This window comes from Lagopus leucura, unplaced genomic scaffold, assembly GCF_019238085.1.
Source record: "Lagopus leucura isolate 7727_CA_CO unplaced genomic scaffold, USGS_WTPT01 Super-Scaffold_73, whole genome shotgun sequence".
NCBI lineage: Eukaryota > Metazoa > Chordata > Aves > Galliformes > Phasianidae > Lagopus > Lagopus leucura.
The window spans coordinates 43852659-43870510 of record NW_024962252.1 but is presented as its reverse complement, the minus strand read 5'-3'; the positions used below and the strand labels follow the sequence as shown (position 1 = coordinate 43870510).

At 37.9% G+C, this 17852-nt stretch overlaps 1 protein-coding gene across 1 annotated transcript in view; it reads right to left on the bottom strand.

Moving 5' to 3' along the window:
• TPD52L1 (TPD52 like 1) overlaps positions 1–17852 on the bottom strand; it is a 51693-nt gene that overhangs the window by 6251 nt on the left and 27590 nt on the right. Inside the window, exons 4-5 of the mRNA XM_042885957.1 lie at positions 8930–9031; positions 980–1018 (exon numbers count right to left, since the gene is read on the bottom strand). Coding sequence (XP_042741891.1) covers positions 980–1018; positions 8930–9031 — 141 coding nt within the window. The remainder of the gene's footprint in view (positions 1–979; positions 1019–8929; positions 9032–17852) is intronic.

Here is a 17852-nt window from a genome sequence, read left to right as displayed (position 1 = left end):
CCCCTCTTACCAGCAGTTTCCCCACTGCTGAAAAATCCATCTTCCATTCCATGTGGAAATACATTCCATGTGGAACTAAACAAAAGCTTGTCTCCTCCTCTAGTTGTTCAGTCAGCACAAAAGACTTGGACAAATCGACAGTGGGTAAAGGGAGTTTACAGTCTAATATTCCCTTCTGCTTCTCTGCTCCTTGCTTGACAACAGCAAGCTCAATTACAGCATGCTTTGTACTTCATTATTAGCGAAGAGCCTCCACTGTTGTTCAGCAGGGCTCCTCTTGTTTAGTAAAGGGAGTACAAAACAAAGAGGTAATAGGAACTCCCTAAGCCCGGTACAGCATAATGAAGCAGTTACTTAATGATTTAGTTCTTAGCTTTTTTTTCACCTACTGTGGTATACTGAGTTTTCCCCACATGCTTGGTAGGGAGCAGCAATATTAATATATTTAGAGACTGAGAGGGTAAAAAGAAAAGTAGATCCTAATTTTACTGAAAACATGGAGACCTTTACTTCAAGTGACATTGATATTTGGCAAGTCAAGTGAAGCATGATTACAGCCATATAGCACGCATATAAAATCCATGCATAGGTGCATGATCCAAAGGGAGTGCTAAGCATTTCTGACATTAATGGGCTTTGGATGATGTTCTGGAGACAGCAAAGCAAATGATTTTCAGGTTCAGTAATACAAATCTGATAACATTCAACCACTCAAATACATTTCGGAACTGCTTCCTTTACTCAAAAGATTGAACCAGAGGTTAAACAGTTAATGCAATTTAAAAAAAAAGAAAAAAGAAAAAACAACTAACAACAAAACCACAGATGGCCAGTCCTGTGGTCCTTATCTACATGAATAGCCTTAATTGATTGAAGTAATCTGACTAAAAACTGCAGGATTAGGATCAAAATATGCAAATCCTTCCTCATTACAATATTGAACATCAACGTAGAAAGTACAATATGAGTAGTATATTACCTCATTGCAGGCATGCTTATGGAATGGCGAATAGAATAGCTGTGGGATGATAGCAAAAGATAAGAAAAAAGCTGTAAAATTGTGTTTGCAACGTGATTATAACACACCATTTTTATATCTTGAATGCATATTAGTAGTGCAAGTTAATATAAGAGTAATGATACTTCATTCCTGATGGCAATATCCTGTCAAACTCACCTGAAATCCAGTTCACTTTTGGCACTGAAGATCTTACCATCACACTCTCCTGTCAGCTGAACAGCAATTGCATAAGGTTCAAAAAATGATGTAGAACATACCCTGGCAATATGATTTAAAGGATACAGAACGCTGCTACCTACAAAAACATGCAACATGGCAGAAGAACAGAGAGCATCTTTGTATTCCTCAGATAATAATTCCTCACAGATAATACACTCTGTATTGGGTGAATACACCTCAGGTTTGTGAGCCTGAACACTGCTCATTCAAGGCAGTTGGTAAGCAGGCAGCTGCCTAGCTTTGTTGCATGTATGATGCATATGGCCCGAACAGCCCACGCAAGCTCCTAATTTTCAGAGCTTCGTGCACAAAAAGCTATCTGAACAAGAGGTTACTTCAACAGAGACAACCCTCACAGCTGCAGTAGTTCCTGTCCCTACTTCTCTGAGACACTTCACCCTTTCCTTCACACCTCAACATCACTAAGTGTAGAAAACTGTTCTCCACAGTTTCCATCCCACTTCTACATGCCACACTTTTTTCTTCTGTCCTCAGACTTCCCAGCAGCACGCATATTGGAAGGTTGGAAGACAACGGATGGGTTCTCCAGAACACTCAAAGGTCCTCTTCTACACCTCTATCCCTGCAGCTGGCTGCCCATCCCAACTCTTGAGTTAACTTGCCACATTCTCCCAGCTGGGCCACCAAGGTCAGCTCTGCTGTTATAATATCTGCTGGGAAGAATCAAGCCTGTTCTGAATATTCTCTATTCGAAGTGCAAGAACTGTTCAAAATTGCATTTGCATCTGAACATTATGATTAAGCAGAAGTATGTATTGTTTAGAAACTCCATGTATGGTTACTTTCAGTGTTGCCTGACAGCTGCAGCTTGGTCTGATTGAAAAGAGTAAGAGTTTTGTGGGATACCAGTATATGGCTGCAAACAAGTAAAGCGTGATTATAGCATTAAAAACAAAAAGAGAGCGCTCATACATATAAACAGCACATTTTTTCTAAACCATACAAATTCAGAGAGATAATGTGTCCATAAATAGACAAAAGCCATTTTTTGTTCAGATTCAAAAATAGGTGTGGGGGGAAGAACAGTTTGGCAAGGAGAGACAGTGAGGATCACATAAACCATTTCTGCTGTAAATATTTCAAGGCTTTGTTCAACTCAGATAGACAAGAACTGATAGCAGATAATACAGAGTTTTCATGTTCAACTTTCCACATCATTTTTCAGATTTATGAAAGATTGGCCCAAACACTTCAGGAGTGCAGATCTTTAACAATTCTAGTTAATTGAAATAAGCGTGTTTGCCATGTTAGTCTCGTAACACATGACAAACTGGCAGAAAATAAGCATTTGGAAGTATTTCAGCATAGATTGCTCTTCTAGTAGCAAAACATTTCAAAGCTCAGAATAAGAAGATTACATTGCGCCTAATTAAATTTGCACAGCAGAGAGATGGCATGTGACAGACAATCTGAATACTGTGTGTATTTTACTGAGTTCATCTTTTATTTTCTTTAAAGAGGTGAGGATGCAAGTTATAGGAACAGTGACATGTTCATGTTTTACCAGAAGCCTCAAACAGGAAGCTTTTTTAAAGGCATTCATGTCAGTGATGGTGAGAGATTTCAGGGGCTCAGTGCAGAGGCAAAGGAACAGAGATCTTTCATGACAAAGACTGCTAGGTGCTAATTTTGGTTTCATGCCAGAGTGAGACAGAAAGGTCAGTTTATATCACATTTTGAAGTCTTCACAGTGAAGAGCCCACATTTGGGTGACACTTGGCTGGATAGAGAAGGTTTTCTTGAGCTGCCCCATGCACTGGAAATGCTACGAGGCTGGACAGACTGCATGGACTCACAGCTGTGCAAGGCCTCTCTGTTGGGTGGAGCTTACGGAATCTTTCAGCAAACATTATTCATCATATGCTGAAGTGCTTTGAAGCATCAATATATTCAAGCTCCAAACAAGATAAAGACCCTGTTTTATTAATTAGGTTAAGAACTTGTCTTACCTTTGGAAATTTTCCCAGGACTACAGACTTTTAAACAGTCAGCATGCACACCTCATGGCTAATGCAGTTTTACATTATTGATGAGATGGTAATTATTTTTTTTTAATGAATCTTCATAATACTCTGCTGGCTGAGCTGATTTTTTTTGCGAAGTGTTTGCTGTTTATGTTCTAACCTCTGACAGCAAAAGACAGTTAAAGGAATGGGATTACATAAAAGTAGGTTTTCCCAAACATTTTTTAATGCATTCATTATTTGAATTTAAGTCAAAACTACTTAAGTGCAAGGCAAACTCTTTCTAGGCGCTTAGTCCAGTCCTTTCCTCGTTACACAAACTATGCTTTATAAATGAGGCGTTACACTTCATGTAGCTAAGTTTTTAGAATACACATCAGTGCTGAAAAGAAAGAGGTTACTGTGTTACCTTCCATAAAACAAATCCTGCTACATATAGAGGCACCATTCAAGGAATAATGTGTCTTACCTAATAGAATGTGATCTTTGTGGATGCACAAGAAAAGAAAAGCAAGAGTTAGAAGTATTAGAAAGAAGCAATAAAAATATACATATATACATCTGCAGCATGCCGAAGTGCCCAAGAAAAAACAAGTCATCCTCATTCAAATCTCGATGTTGGAATTCACACTACACCGTGGATCAGCTTACATTCCTTTGAGACAAGAATTTTCACACACTCCTTCACCACACAAGTGACACACTGCGTACAGCAAGGAGAAGAAGTTGTGCCTGCTAAACTTCACATCCTCACTCTCAGATCAGGTTTAACCAACGCTATCTGGTTTCCCTCCCCAGGTCCTACCTTAACTTAATTAAAGAGGAAGTACAGGCTAGTTTGAAATTTACATGTACAGCAGCAAATACTTGTTTTTCTTTGCCTCTTTTTGGATTTCTTAATCATCTCTAAGTTGAGGCGGGTACAAAACATAGAGAGTTTTTAATTTCTAAGTTGACATTTTCTAAAATACTTCTTCCTTGTTTAAAATAACACTTGAAACACTTTAACACTGCTTTCCGGCTCACAGGAAACTTAATTAAGGCAGTAGAACTAGGAGAGTCACACTGATATACGATATTTAAAGGATGTCATTAAGGTTCAGAAGTTGAGAAACAATGAGGCGGAGTGCCTCTCCTTCATCAGTATATTACTGATGCTGCCTTTAATTACAGACACTTCAAGGGAACACCTGCATCCCACAGGGAGCCAGAGAGGTGGCACACATTTAATGAACATCAATTCAATGGTTACTCTCTTGACATCTTTTTCCAGTGTGTGGTGTGACATATTATTTACTGCACACGATTCACACCTCGTTCTGAAGAAAAGCAAGGATTTCTTCACTGATGTTTACAGGGCTCATTATCTCATATACTTGCACTTCTCAAAAATACATGGACTTATCTGTATCTCTCATCTTTTCTCTTTTTGTCATTCAGCCCCACAGAAGCAGTGATAATTGTTCTGATTCTTTTCCACATTTATTCCAGTTCTCTTGTACACCTTGCACTGACACAAATACTTCAGCTGAAACCCCACCTGAACTGATCAGTGCAACTCCCTCCCAAATCTTGGATATACAGCACTCTTGCAGCAAATGCTGGAATTAAGCTTAGCTTAGCAGAAGTACCATGACAGCATGGACTTATGCTGCATTTGCAAGCCGCTAGCCCAGCACATACCAAGTCCTTACCTTAACTGCAGAGCTAATCAGCTGGCTGCTCTGTACTTACCACCTCTGCATTTGATTTTTTATCATCTGTTAGTGCAGCACTTTACTCTTCCTTCCATCAGATTTTATTTTAACATCTCATTTTGAATTCTAATCTTGCTGTCTAAAGAGCCTGCATTCCCTCCCACTGCAGTCACCTAGGTGGTTTATGTGCACACATGATGCCGTCATCTAAGTCAGCAGTGGAATTACTGAAGTGTAACAGACTCAGGACAGAAGCCTGCTAAATCCTGTGTCACGAAGAACTACTGACACCTATTCCTTGAATGTAATTGTCAACTCCCTATGCCCTCTTCCTGTTAAAGCATTAACACCTGAGCTGTACTTCCCTGGCTCACTTAAAGGACTGTCAAAAGAGTAGGCAGAGCCTTATATAATTCAAGTTCCATCACAAACTCTGCCCGTAATTCTATGACTGACGGTGATGCCAGTTTAAGGCAATTTTCTTGACAAAACCATTTTTGATATTGTCATTGTGCTATTATCTAGATGCTTAAAAAGTAAAAGATTAATGCTTTCCCCTAGCACCCAGTCAACTCTGAGGGGAAAATCATCTACCTTCATCATGCCACAAACCTCTCCCTGTCTGCACTCTTCCACCTGTGTCTTTCAGCTTCTGGAATAAGGTATCATATTCATCTTCAGAGTGGGCTCATCCCAGGAACTGAATTTGAAAGGGCTCCACGTGATCATGTAATTAAAGATAATGCATGAGACAGCTGAATGAAGGATGTATAAGCAGTATAACTGCTGCTGTCCTAATCGTCATGCATGCCTTTGTTAGTTTAATTGCCAAATAGATTTTCTTGTACAACAATGTACGTAGTGCATTTTGCAGTTTCCTTACTGCTGTGGCATCTTGTTGTTTTTCTTTTAAAATAAACAAACAAACAAAACAAACAAACCCTCCCACTTGGCATGACAATTTCTATAAAAGCCATGAGCAGAGCTGAAACTGTGAGATCCACACAGACAGCTGCAGTGCAGTCCAGTAGTATTACAGGAGAATATCCAAACATTGGCAGTGTGCAAAGAAGCAGGAAGTAAAGCCCCTCAGCCCCATGTCACATCTCTGCTCAACACAGCAAGAGACTGAAATACCCAAGTGTCTGGGCCTGGATCTCTCAGAAGCACACTATTGCTCTACAAGAGACCTGGAACTCCCCTCTTCTCCACTGCCTTCCTCCTCCACGTCAGAAAACATTAACAGAAATAATATGAGATGGAGGTGAAGTGGTAAGAAAATCTGGTGGCAACAGGCCGACTATAAGACCATTCAAAATCACCATTGTCACAGATGGGGTAAAGAACAAAAACACCAGACACCCAGAACATATGGGGAATTACAGTGATTATCTAGGTTTTATAAAGCAGTTTCGAGTGTCTATACTGAATGAAAGCAGAACTGGGATTTGCATCTGGATGCCACTGGTGAGCATCAGCCTTAATGCCTAAGCAACAGAATTAAGCCGGAGTCTAATGTGTGTTTAAATCAGCATTACAGAAAGAGGCAAAGGTAATGCATGTGCTTGATTGCTGAAATAAAACGATTTGGATTAGGAAAAAAAAAAAGAAAAAGCAAACAGTGAAACAATGAATACATGCCTCCTTACAGCTTATTCCTCCAACCTTGACCAGCGCTGGAGTAGGAGAAAATATTTTCAAACCAGGCCATTTAAGTGGTAAGGTTTACAGTGTAACCCTTCACAGAAATGTATCGTGCCAGCTTCATTGCTGGAGTAAGCACATAGTTATTCCAGGTTTAGGGTATTCAGCAAATGTAGCATGCCCAATTCATGCCATGCTTCATGTAACTAGGGGACATCAGCTCTGGTGCTTGCTTCTTTGTGTTGTGTGCCTCGAAAACAAAAACAGCATGCCTCTACCAAAAAAAAAAAATAAATAAATAAAAATAAAAAAAATAAAAAAAATAAAAATAAAAAATCCAAAGCTGGTAAGTTCATATTTTCCTAAAAATTTCCCAACCACACTTGAGGTAATGCTTTTTATCACAGAAAGCTACTAGAACCAAGCTTATACATTAATTCAAAAGCTTACATACTCAGCCTCTTGGCTAAAGGGCTAATGAGATAAATACCACCCATCTGTTTCCAAGTGTTAGTCAGAAGCACAATCACCGTGGGTTTGGGGGTTGGTGGTTGGTACTGACAGGGAGGAGAAATGGATTTGATAGCAGTCAGTAATTAAGAGCAATATTAAAAGAAAAACACGCTCTATTACAGCGAAGACATTTCTGCATTTGCAGAAATTTCACGCCCCACACAAGGCACAGTAATAAGACCTAAGAAGTACTGAATGGTTGGTCATCCTTCCCTCTACCTTCAGGAACCAGTGTACACATCAGTTCTGATCCTGCTGTAAGGATCCAAAGCACAGAAGCAGCAGCACTGTTCACCAAGCACTGGCTTTGTCTCTGTTATGTAAGTAAGTGTGAGGAAAGAACACAAGATGGAACAGAATATGTGTGTGCCACATGGCACACAAACTCCTCGTCACGGATTTCTCAAATATACACAATACAACCATGAAAGAAGGAAAGGCAGTAAGAATAAATAGTGGTAGAAAAAAAAAAAGTAAAAATAAAAACCATACGCAACTAAGCCTGGGGCTGCAAAAAACATCATCAAACCCCAGGAAATTCTGAGTAACACAAAAACCTACGTTAGGACTGTATTCAGTGTTTCTCATACAGAAGACCCAGAAGGTAGGAAAAGGAAGACCAGGCCTATATACTAAGAGATGTTTAAGTGTATGAAGTCAAACAGCTCTTAGCTTACGTTCATAAGCTAGTTGCAAACCACTGTCTAGATTTCCATTTTCAACTTTAATGTGAAAACAAACATTGTAAGTCAGATAATATTGTGATGAAGATTTTCCTAATTTTTTCAACTTGCACCTAGAAAAGCGGTGGTGCTTTCATAGAGGTTTTGTTTGGCTGTATGTAAAAGATAGACTTGACTCTAAAGATTTCAGAAGATTCAGATTAAGAAATGAGTGGGGAAAAAGAAATTGCATAAAAAACCCTAAAAGTATTTGAAGTACTGTAAAATGAACTAATGCAGTGAAAATGACAAGAAAGTAAATGTACACTAGTATCTCTAACAAATGAGACCCTAATTCTAATATTCAAGACCATTTATTTCATCACAAAAAATAAATCAACTCCATCAAACACCCAAGAAGAAATTCTATAATCCTGCTGCCAAACTGAAAACTTAAGTGTTGATTTACAGTTTACGATTTCTTCTTTTGTGCTCTCATTCTGAGGAATCTTACGTTTAATACTTTCAAAGATACAACATAAAGACTGATTTTTAAGTACTTAAATGGTAATTCTTCCCCTCAATCTCCGTTATTTCCATCATAGTTTATCTGTCTCCTACGATGAAACAGATTAAATAAAAAAAGAAATAAAAAGAAAAAAAAAAAGAAAAAAAGAAAAAAAAAAAAAAAGGAAAAATGAACAAGGCAGTGAGAGTTTGCTAGATAATAAAAATTCATCCTCAGGATGTGGTACTACTTTTGTTACATCTTTTGTGAAAGAGATGATAAAAAATAGCCTGAAATATTTCTTTGTTATTTATCTTTCCACAAACATATCTACAATACGCTTGTTTTTCTCAGATGATCTTTGTGTCCATAATGCACGTATGAGGAAAACTGGGCTAATAGAATCTTACTGCAGTATTTTGTTCCGTTTTATTGTACGTTTCCTCCAGTTGCTAAGTTGTTCCAAAATGATTATTTGTTTATTGATAAAAACAGGACTCAGGTAAAAATGTTACTTTCATTCACTGTTACCCTTTCCTTTTGGTTCAGAGCAATGAAAGTTATAAAACACTCCAACCACTTGAAATATAAGAACAGTAATGTAGACCAGAAAGAAAAGCTGACAGGCTTTTATGGTGTTTCTCCTCAAAGTAAGGACAGTGAAACAGCAGCTCCTGTACCTCATATCTCCGAACTTCTTGCTGATAGCAGTTCCTACATTGCTGATAGCTGCTGTTGCTTTTTGTCCTGCATGGCTCAGGGTCTCATGTGTCTTCTTGTACCTGGAAACAAAAACAAAGAGCAAAAATAATAATGCATACTTTAAAAAGAGAGGTTCCAATGCTCTGCAATTAATACCCTCTTTCCTTCTTTCTACATTTTAAAGTCTCATCCACTGAAAGGCTAAGAAACACAGTAACTTGCACAAAGCAAATCACAGAAGTGCCCACTTCCGCACAGCTTTGTAAATGCAGTTTAATCCTAATGTGAGCAAAGCATTCTTCCTCTCCCCATTGCATTTAACGTCTACCAAGAGAGTAAGCAAAAGCTGTTTAAAAGCAGAATGCTGTGATCTATTGAATACCTGCTTTATATAGTTTCTGTAAATTCACATCAAAAAAGAATACTTTTAGCAAACACCAACTTTCTGTCACAGAAGAATCAGGAAACATAGAACTCTGCTCTTTCACGTATTTACGGATTAGAAGCACACACATATAAATTAGATACACTTCAAAATTATTTACTGATATTTCAGATTACACAAAACAGATCTCATATGTTCCTGTGTGTCACAATTTTTGTATTTTTTAATTTTTCAGAGAAAAGGAAGGAGGCTTGATAAGAGAAAGAAAGATGAAAGACTCCAGACAGTGAATGCATATTCTAAATAGCACCAATTCCTTTCTGAAGTCACTCAATTCATGTACAGCATATACATTCAAACACAGAATCTTCTTCATTTACTGATTTAGGATATATGCTCTGCTCTACAAAGACCTTTGGAATGGTTAATTCACATCCTCAGAGTAATCAATAAGTTTTTCTATTCAGATGCTTTTTTTACTGAATAAACTAACTTTAAGCACATCAGAGGTTTCCTTCTAAGGAAATTATCTGAAATTCCCAGTGACGCAGACAAGCTCATAATTGGAAATACTGACCTAGTAACAAAAGCAGAGCATATCAGAAAATTACTCTTTGTATCCCGTGGTGTGCCTTGGCAGAGAAGAACTGCAGAAATGATCATGAAAAATTCAGAAGTACAATTCCATCAGACCTACTTCTCCTTTGAACAAGTTTTGTAAGATTGCAAATGTGTACCAAAATACACAGGAGATTAATGCAAAAATCCCCCTGCCTAATTCTTAAACTGGAAGCAGAGTGCTTTCCTCTAACTTTTAGACATATGAAAGCTATATATCCTTGTGGAGATAGGAGAAGTAAGAGAAGACCACCATTTGGAATACTGCACATCACATTTTTTTGTCAGGCCCTTTTAGCCTCGGTAGCATCTACTGCTGAAAGTCTTCTGCTGAGGACTATGTTGTAAAAACTGTAGGTCAGAAGGAAAATGCTGAGCAATGTGGTATTCTTTCAGACCATATTCTGTCAAAAATAATTTTCCCCAGTACAAATACTTCAATTTTATGTCCCTGAACAGTAAAATATCTTAAAGACTGCCTAACAAATTCTTAAACTGCCAAGTGAAATGTGTTATTCTGTGAAGGAGCTTGTGCTGGTTTACAATGAATAGAAAAAAAGCTTAAAGGAAGGATCTCAGACTGAGATACCAGATCTCAAAGAGACCTACAGTTTGTTAGATAACTTGAATTAAACTCAAGCACTGAATTGGAATGGTAACGAAAGCTAAAACATTGCAGCAGTAAGGGAAGGAGAACTGGTTACGCTGTTTTTTTGTTTGTTTTTTTTTCTTTGTTTGTTTTTTGTTTTTTGTTTTTGTTTTATTATTATTATTAGTTTTTAGAGGCAGAATACAAAGAAAATGAAAGAGATCATTCTTGTTGGGTTTCCTTCCTTTGCAGTCCTGCTGTTTCCAATTGGACACAAGATTGCAGTGCTCTTATTTCACCGAGGCCTCATTCTGCAGCTCAACTAATTTAACCTTTGTCATTCTAAGTGGACATATTTTCACCTTATAGTATAATAGAGACACTAAAATACATGTTTATGATGCCTTAGTTAAACTATGAGCATGTTTCTTCTTGATAAGTGTTGTCTACAAAATTCTGTGTATATATTCAATGAAGTTGATAATAATGTAAAAATACATCTAGGAACAAATACTATTTAAGCACAAATTGACAGTAAGAAGTAAAGTACTTTGCAGAACTCATTCTGAGATTATTTTTTTTAAACAATACACTTCATAGTACATTTTATGCATGGACATGTTTATATTTATTGGACAGTACCTTCATATCTTGCCTTTGCACTGCAGGTTCCTTATACTACATAAACCCATTAACAGAAGAGTCCCAAATGCTTCTATACAGGAGAGGCATAATTTCAACTATGAAACAGGTGAGTCCCTTAAATGCTTCTGAATCATAGCATTGCTTAGGGTGGAAAAGACCTTACAGATCATCAAGTCCAACTGCAACCTAACCAAACTACCCTAACTCTAACAACCCTCCACTAAATCATGTCCGTGAGCACCACATCCAAATGGTTTTTAAACACATCCAGGGATGGTGACTCAACAACCTCCCTGGGAAACCTATCCAGTGCTTAACAACCCTTTCTGTAAAGAAGTTATGCTTAATGTCCAATCTAAACTTACTCTGGCACAACTTAAGGCCATTTCCCGTCATCCTGTCACCTGTCACCAGTGAGAAGAGACCAACCCCGCTCTCACTGTAAGCACCTTTCAGATATTGAAAGAGAGCAATAAAGTCTTCTCTCAGCCTCTTTTTCCCCAGACTGAGCAGCCCCAGTTCCTTCAGTTGTTTCTCATATGGCTTATTCTCCAAGCCCTTCAGAAGACTTGTTGCCCTTCTTTGGACCTGGTCCAGCACCTCAATGTCCTTTCTATGTTGAGGTACCCAAAACTAAATACAGTCCTTGAGGTGGATTCTAAGTACAGAGGCAGGACTACTTCCCTAGTCCTACTCACCACACCATTCCTGATACAAGCCAGGATGCCATTGGCCTTCTTGGCCACCCAGGCACACTGCTGGCTCATATTTAGCTGACTGTCCATCAGTGCACCAAGGTCCTTTTTTATCAGGCAGCTTTCCAGCCACTCCTCCCCAAGTCTGTAGGGTTGCCTGGAGTGGTTGTTGTGACCGGAACATTAACTTCATCAAAAAACACCTTTTGGGAACTGGCTGAAATGACACTGATTATGGCATTTCAACTAATAATGTATTTTTTTTTTTCTGTAAATCCTCTAAATAAAAAGTCTTCCTCAATATTTCTACTAGCAAGAAAGACATGGAGACTGTATTTATGTTCCTAATACTTCTGATGTTACACAACAGCATAAATCCAGCTAAGACTGTTATGCAACTGGTCTTTTTTCAGCATCAACTAGCAAAAATGACTTTTGACATGAACTCCCTCATTCTCTCTAGTAATGCTGAAGGAGCTTTAAGGAACAAAAAAGCAACAAAGGTAAAAATGCTGTGCAACATGGAATGCCTGGCAGCAGAGACAAGCAACAACAGCTTTCATCACCAATGATTACCTTAAAAATCAATCTCCCCCATCCTTGTCATAATGGTGATATGCACCATTCGTATCACCATGTCTTCTTCACAAATAAATGACCTTTCCACAAAGCACACTTCCTTACTGTAATTAATTATGCTCTTTATTTATATTCAGAAGAATGTTTTGGCTCAGACTTTTTTTATAGTTGCATTTTATTTACGCCATTCATTTGATACCTTGCCACTGTTACTATTTTAGTACTGATGACCTCCAGCATATTCTTTCCGATCTCTGGGAACCTTCTCAATTGGATGCAACACCAATAATAGGAGCCACCAATGTTCACTTTTTCATGTAATGCATTGCTTTCCTACAGCCGCACATCAGCATCATGGCTATGATTCTAAAAGCATTATGCCACGTGCCCTATAGCATCAGTAGAAATAGAAAAGGACTAACTGGATACAGGAGTATCTTGATTTATTCAGTTACAGCAGGAATGCCTTCGCTGTTTGTGTGACACCTAAACGTTCTCCACAGCACACAACAATTACTTGTAGCGAATAACAAGGGTCAGATTTCATGCTTCTCATTTAGCACATATTAGTAAATATTTACACTGTATTTTGCAGACAAAAAGATTAAACAGATACTTTATCAGAACTGTAAAATTGTGAATCAAGCTCATTGTGATATTACAAATATTAACTTTTTTCAGATGACTTTCACCTCAGAACTGTATCCATAAATTTCTGATCATAATTTGGATTTTAAAATAACGAATATCCTTTACAAAAAATAAAATAAAATAAAATAAAAATTGTCAACAAAACTGATATTATTAGAAGTTATCATAAAATATTTTGATATGGCACAGTTATATTCTGCTGATACACTCTTTCTAAAACATGTAAAAGCAGCTTACATCCCAGTACTGTAACATACTCTGTTGACAGAGAGATTTATACCATATTTTGAATGCATTTTTACCTTCATATAAGGCATTTAGGTCAGACTATCATACGACAAAACTGTCTCACTAGCTGATTTTTACAGCCAACTACAGTAAAGAAGATTACTATTTCATTCTCGCATTATGCTTTATGAAATGGTGTTTCATATAAAACACAGTCAAGCAGCAGACATATAAAGAGGTCAGAGAATTAGATGTTTAAATGACCAACATCATCTGCAAAATAAGATGAGATAATCATACTGCATTGTATTTAATCTCATCTCAACTCAATGCAGAACTGCCCTTCATACAGCAGAGTTAAATCTAACCAGCTTTCATAGGCACACTATTTGAGCTCCTGACAGAAGAGGGCTACAAACACATCATTCATATTTCGCTTGGCCATCTGCATATTTGACCTACCAGTGAATAAGAAAGATTTTAAAATCAGCATCCATAAAATACAACAACACATACTGCTAATCAGTACATCTTCATTCAGCATTGTTCCTCTTCGTCAATGCTTGCTTGCAGAATTAATCAATTTGAGAGACTAACTTCTGTGACAGAGCTTACATAAGATGCAAGAAAATGCAAACAATTAACAACAAAAATCACGTAGAGCAGAGCCTGGTGGTGCAAACCACATTCTATGGAGTTTGCCACGTCTTTCCTTTCAAACTATTAGCCAGATTAGAATTTTCTGGAATAGGTGTAAAACATCTGGATCTCTGAGAAACTCTCAAATAGAAAACTATTTTGTCATTGATTTTCTGTGAAAAATAGAGAGTATTAAATAAGCTACACTAATGCTAAAAAAAAAAAAAAATAAATGCATATATTAATGATAGATAGTATGTACTTAAAAGTACATTTAAGGACATAATATGTACTTAAAAGTACATATTATCTGTATGCATTCTCTAAGAGCATTCATATTCCCATTCTGCCTACAAATGAACTCTGAACTGTTTGGTTTAAACGCTCACCTGAAATTCATTCCAACTTCAGACACAATAACAGATGTACTTTTTAGACATTTCTCCTTTTGCCAGATATTCTAAGAGTTAGTTGAAACCATGCTAGCCCCTTGATGGATGTAAATGCCTAAATCAGTTAAAGGAGCTACGCCCCAACTAACTCCTGTCCCAGAGAGAGAGTAAGGGAACAGAACCTCTTCAGGCTGCGTGCAACCAGCCTCCAGCCAGAAATCTGTGTGCAGCATGGAAACTGCTGTGTTCAGCAAGCAGGAGAAAGTCATGAATCAGGAAAGGCGTCAAGGCAACAGCGACGAATATTCTGTACTGTCCTGCATTGTTGTCTTCAAAGTCATGGAAAACACTGGAGATACAAATGTGTGAAGGTATGTCTTGTACAGTGCAGCATAGAATGAAAGAGAAACAAGCGGTTGTGATAGTTATTATCAGGGTAAAAAAGATATAATACATCGGCTCAAACAAGGACAAGCTTAAGACATTCCAGGACAAAACTTCAGAATACATCACACCTAAAACTGTGCCAATAACACTGTCTGCGGGCTCCGTACTATAAACTAGATGAAAATAAACTATTCAGATTCAACATATTCCCTGCCTCCCTTTTCCTTTCTTCTCTTTCCCCTTGTCTCTTCTTCTTCCCTTCTTTATTCCCCCTTCCTGTTCCTTCCTACTCTCCCCTTCTTTTTTTTCCCTCTTTTCTCTCTCCCCTTTCATTTTCTTACTATGTCGTTTTTCTCTTTTCCATTCAGTTCTTCCTAATCTTTTCTTTCCCTTCTCTTATTTTTCCCTGTATCCATTTTCACTGAATCTCTCCTGGTTATTTTAAATCCCGGTCATTTCAGAGATTCATATATAGCTCATCTCTCCTTATTATTAAGATATATATTTTACAGTTAATATATATTTTACAGTTATCTATAATATATATATTTCACATATTTTCTGGAGTAAAACCATAATTACTGTGAATATTTCTTCAAGAAACAGTATATTCAGAGATCTGGAATAGATCAGAAAAAGTCCCTGTGGAATTTCCATTAGCTGAAGCTTCTGGTGTAAACAAATGAATGTACATTTTTCAGGAAAGGGACAATGAGAATAGACTATGTTAACTTCTTCAAGTCCTTTCTCCAATCTTATTTTCCCTTAGGCCATCTTTCCACATTCAAGGCCAGAGATACATGCAGAAAAGCTGCTCAAAAAAGCCAACAAAACCAAGCCTTTGAAGAAGGTGGGAACATTGCCTTTGAAGAAGGTGGGAACATTGCTTGACCTGACCCAAAGGACACTGAAAATTACTGGAAATGAGAGGCTTCTTTTACTTTTATAGAGCTCACACCCACACTCAGGTAATGTACTTGCTAAAGTCAACATGCCTGTTCCTTCCCTTATGCAACCAGTACATGTACTTTTAAGTTTAGAGAAGAAAATGACAAAAGGTGATTACACATCACAATGAACAGAAACACCCACATTTCTCTTACTACCACTTGTAACAAGCATGTGTGTGGGAACATGTAATACTAAGTTCATGAAAATCACAGTAGGCCTGTGGTTGTCTAGAAATTATTGCCAATTTCCTGAGAAAATTCTAAGCCTCTGGAACACATTGCTATGTATTTAAAGTTATACTAAAGGAGGCTCTGACTACTGTAGATTTGAAGCCCAAAATACACACAGAGCAACTATTGCTTTCTATTTTCTATCACCTGGCAGAAATTTGAATTACAAAACATGAGTTCACAGTATTTGTAGAAACCCATACTATTATCCTCAGGGTTCCTATCAGCAGAACTAAGCTGGTACGTATAGCTCTCAGTGAGTAGTCAAATATGTGATTCTTATTCTGTTTCTGGAGGAAAAGGCCAAGTCCATGTTGAATGCTGCTTTCTTAGATCTCAGGCAGATGTTGCATATAAGAGCAGAGCAATACTGAAGCCTTCCTAAGTGAGCTACAGAAATCTGGCAGGGTTTGAGGGTGTGTCAGGTGCTGTGTTAGAAACATGGAAACATGTTGGAGTTAGCATCTACAGCTCTCTTGATACTGGTCACTTAAGTCATACAATTTTCAGCATCTAGAAGTGATTATTTTGTCTGTGACAGCAAAATTGAAAAGCCTGTTTGGAAACACAGTTTTGTGAGATTCCACTTTCCATCACCTCAAAGCAGTACTAATGCCCCAGTTCAAATTACTAAGTATATGGCTTTGAGATATTGCATTGCTACAGCTCTTGAAGAGAGAATAGGTTTTCTTACAATTTTTAGACATTGCAATGATTTATTGGCCACTAATGAGCAGCTACCTACAGTGGTCTGAATGTCTGGGGTACTAGCTTGGTGTTTCTAGTAGCAAAACCAACCAAAATCAACTCCCTAGAAGCAATGCCTGCGGTTATTTCACATTCTCTTTTATGGGCTGGAAGGTTATCCACTTAAAAAAAGAGAAGGCCTATGATTTCTAAGAGCTGCTAACGTTTCAAGCAAGAATGAGGAGGAGTTTATGGGAACTGTTAGCCTGAGTGAGGTTATTGGTGGATTGTTTCACAGATGCAGCTGCTGCTTAGAAACTCACTATCCCCGACTCCTTAGAGTACAACATTGTAACATCCCATTGTTTTCTTCTGTGAACAACAGCTTAAAGGCTGAAAGACAAAGTTGGGCATGGTTACAATGCATCTGATTGCTAAAGGTGAAGGTGCTTTTAGCTGTCTCTATGAGAGAGAGGTGAGAAATATAAATTAACATTTGTAATCTTATATATCATATATTATGCAAGGCAATTTTGTAACTGCTTTAAAGAATACTATTACTTTTGACCTTGACTAGAAAAACTGGGCAAGAGGAACCTAATCGTGTTCACCAAAGGGAATACTGACCAGTAGATTTGTGGAGGTAATCCCTTTCCTCTGCTCACCACCAGTTAAAGCCAGACCTTCAGTGCAGTGCAGTGCAATCTTGCTCTAGGCTCCTCTTACACGAAGAGGACATGGACATACTGGTGAAAGTTCAGTGGAGGGTCATCAAGATGATTAAAGGAGTGGAGTATTACTCCTATGAGGAGATGCTAGAGAGTTGGGTCTGTTTAGCCTGGAGAATACAAGAGTCAGGGGGATTTAATCTGTGTACATGAAAACCTGTAAGGGAGTGAACAAGATACAATAAATAGTCAAATGTAAGAAAAAGGTTTTTCACAGAAAGGGTGACTGAATACTGTAATCAGCTGCCCTGAGAGGCTGTAGACTCCAACCTTGGATTCAAAACCAGACTGGAAACAGTCCTTAGAATGCCATTCTAGCTCACTCTGCTCTGGGCAGCTGGACTGGATAAAATCCAGACCTTGCTTCCAACTTCAACTATTCTGTGATTCTGCATAAAACTAGGTAAAACACTCACTGGAGCAGTCATTTTAACTCTATGCACTACACAGGGAAAATTTTAAGTGCAGAAGAATAGAAACCACTGTGGAAACTTTAC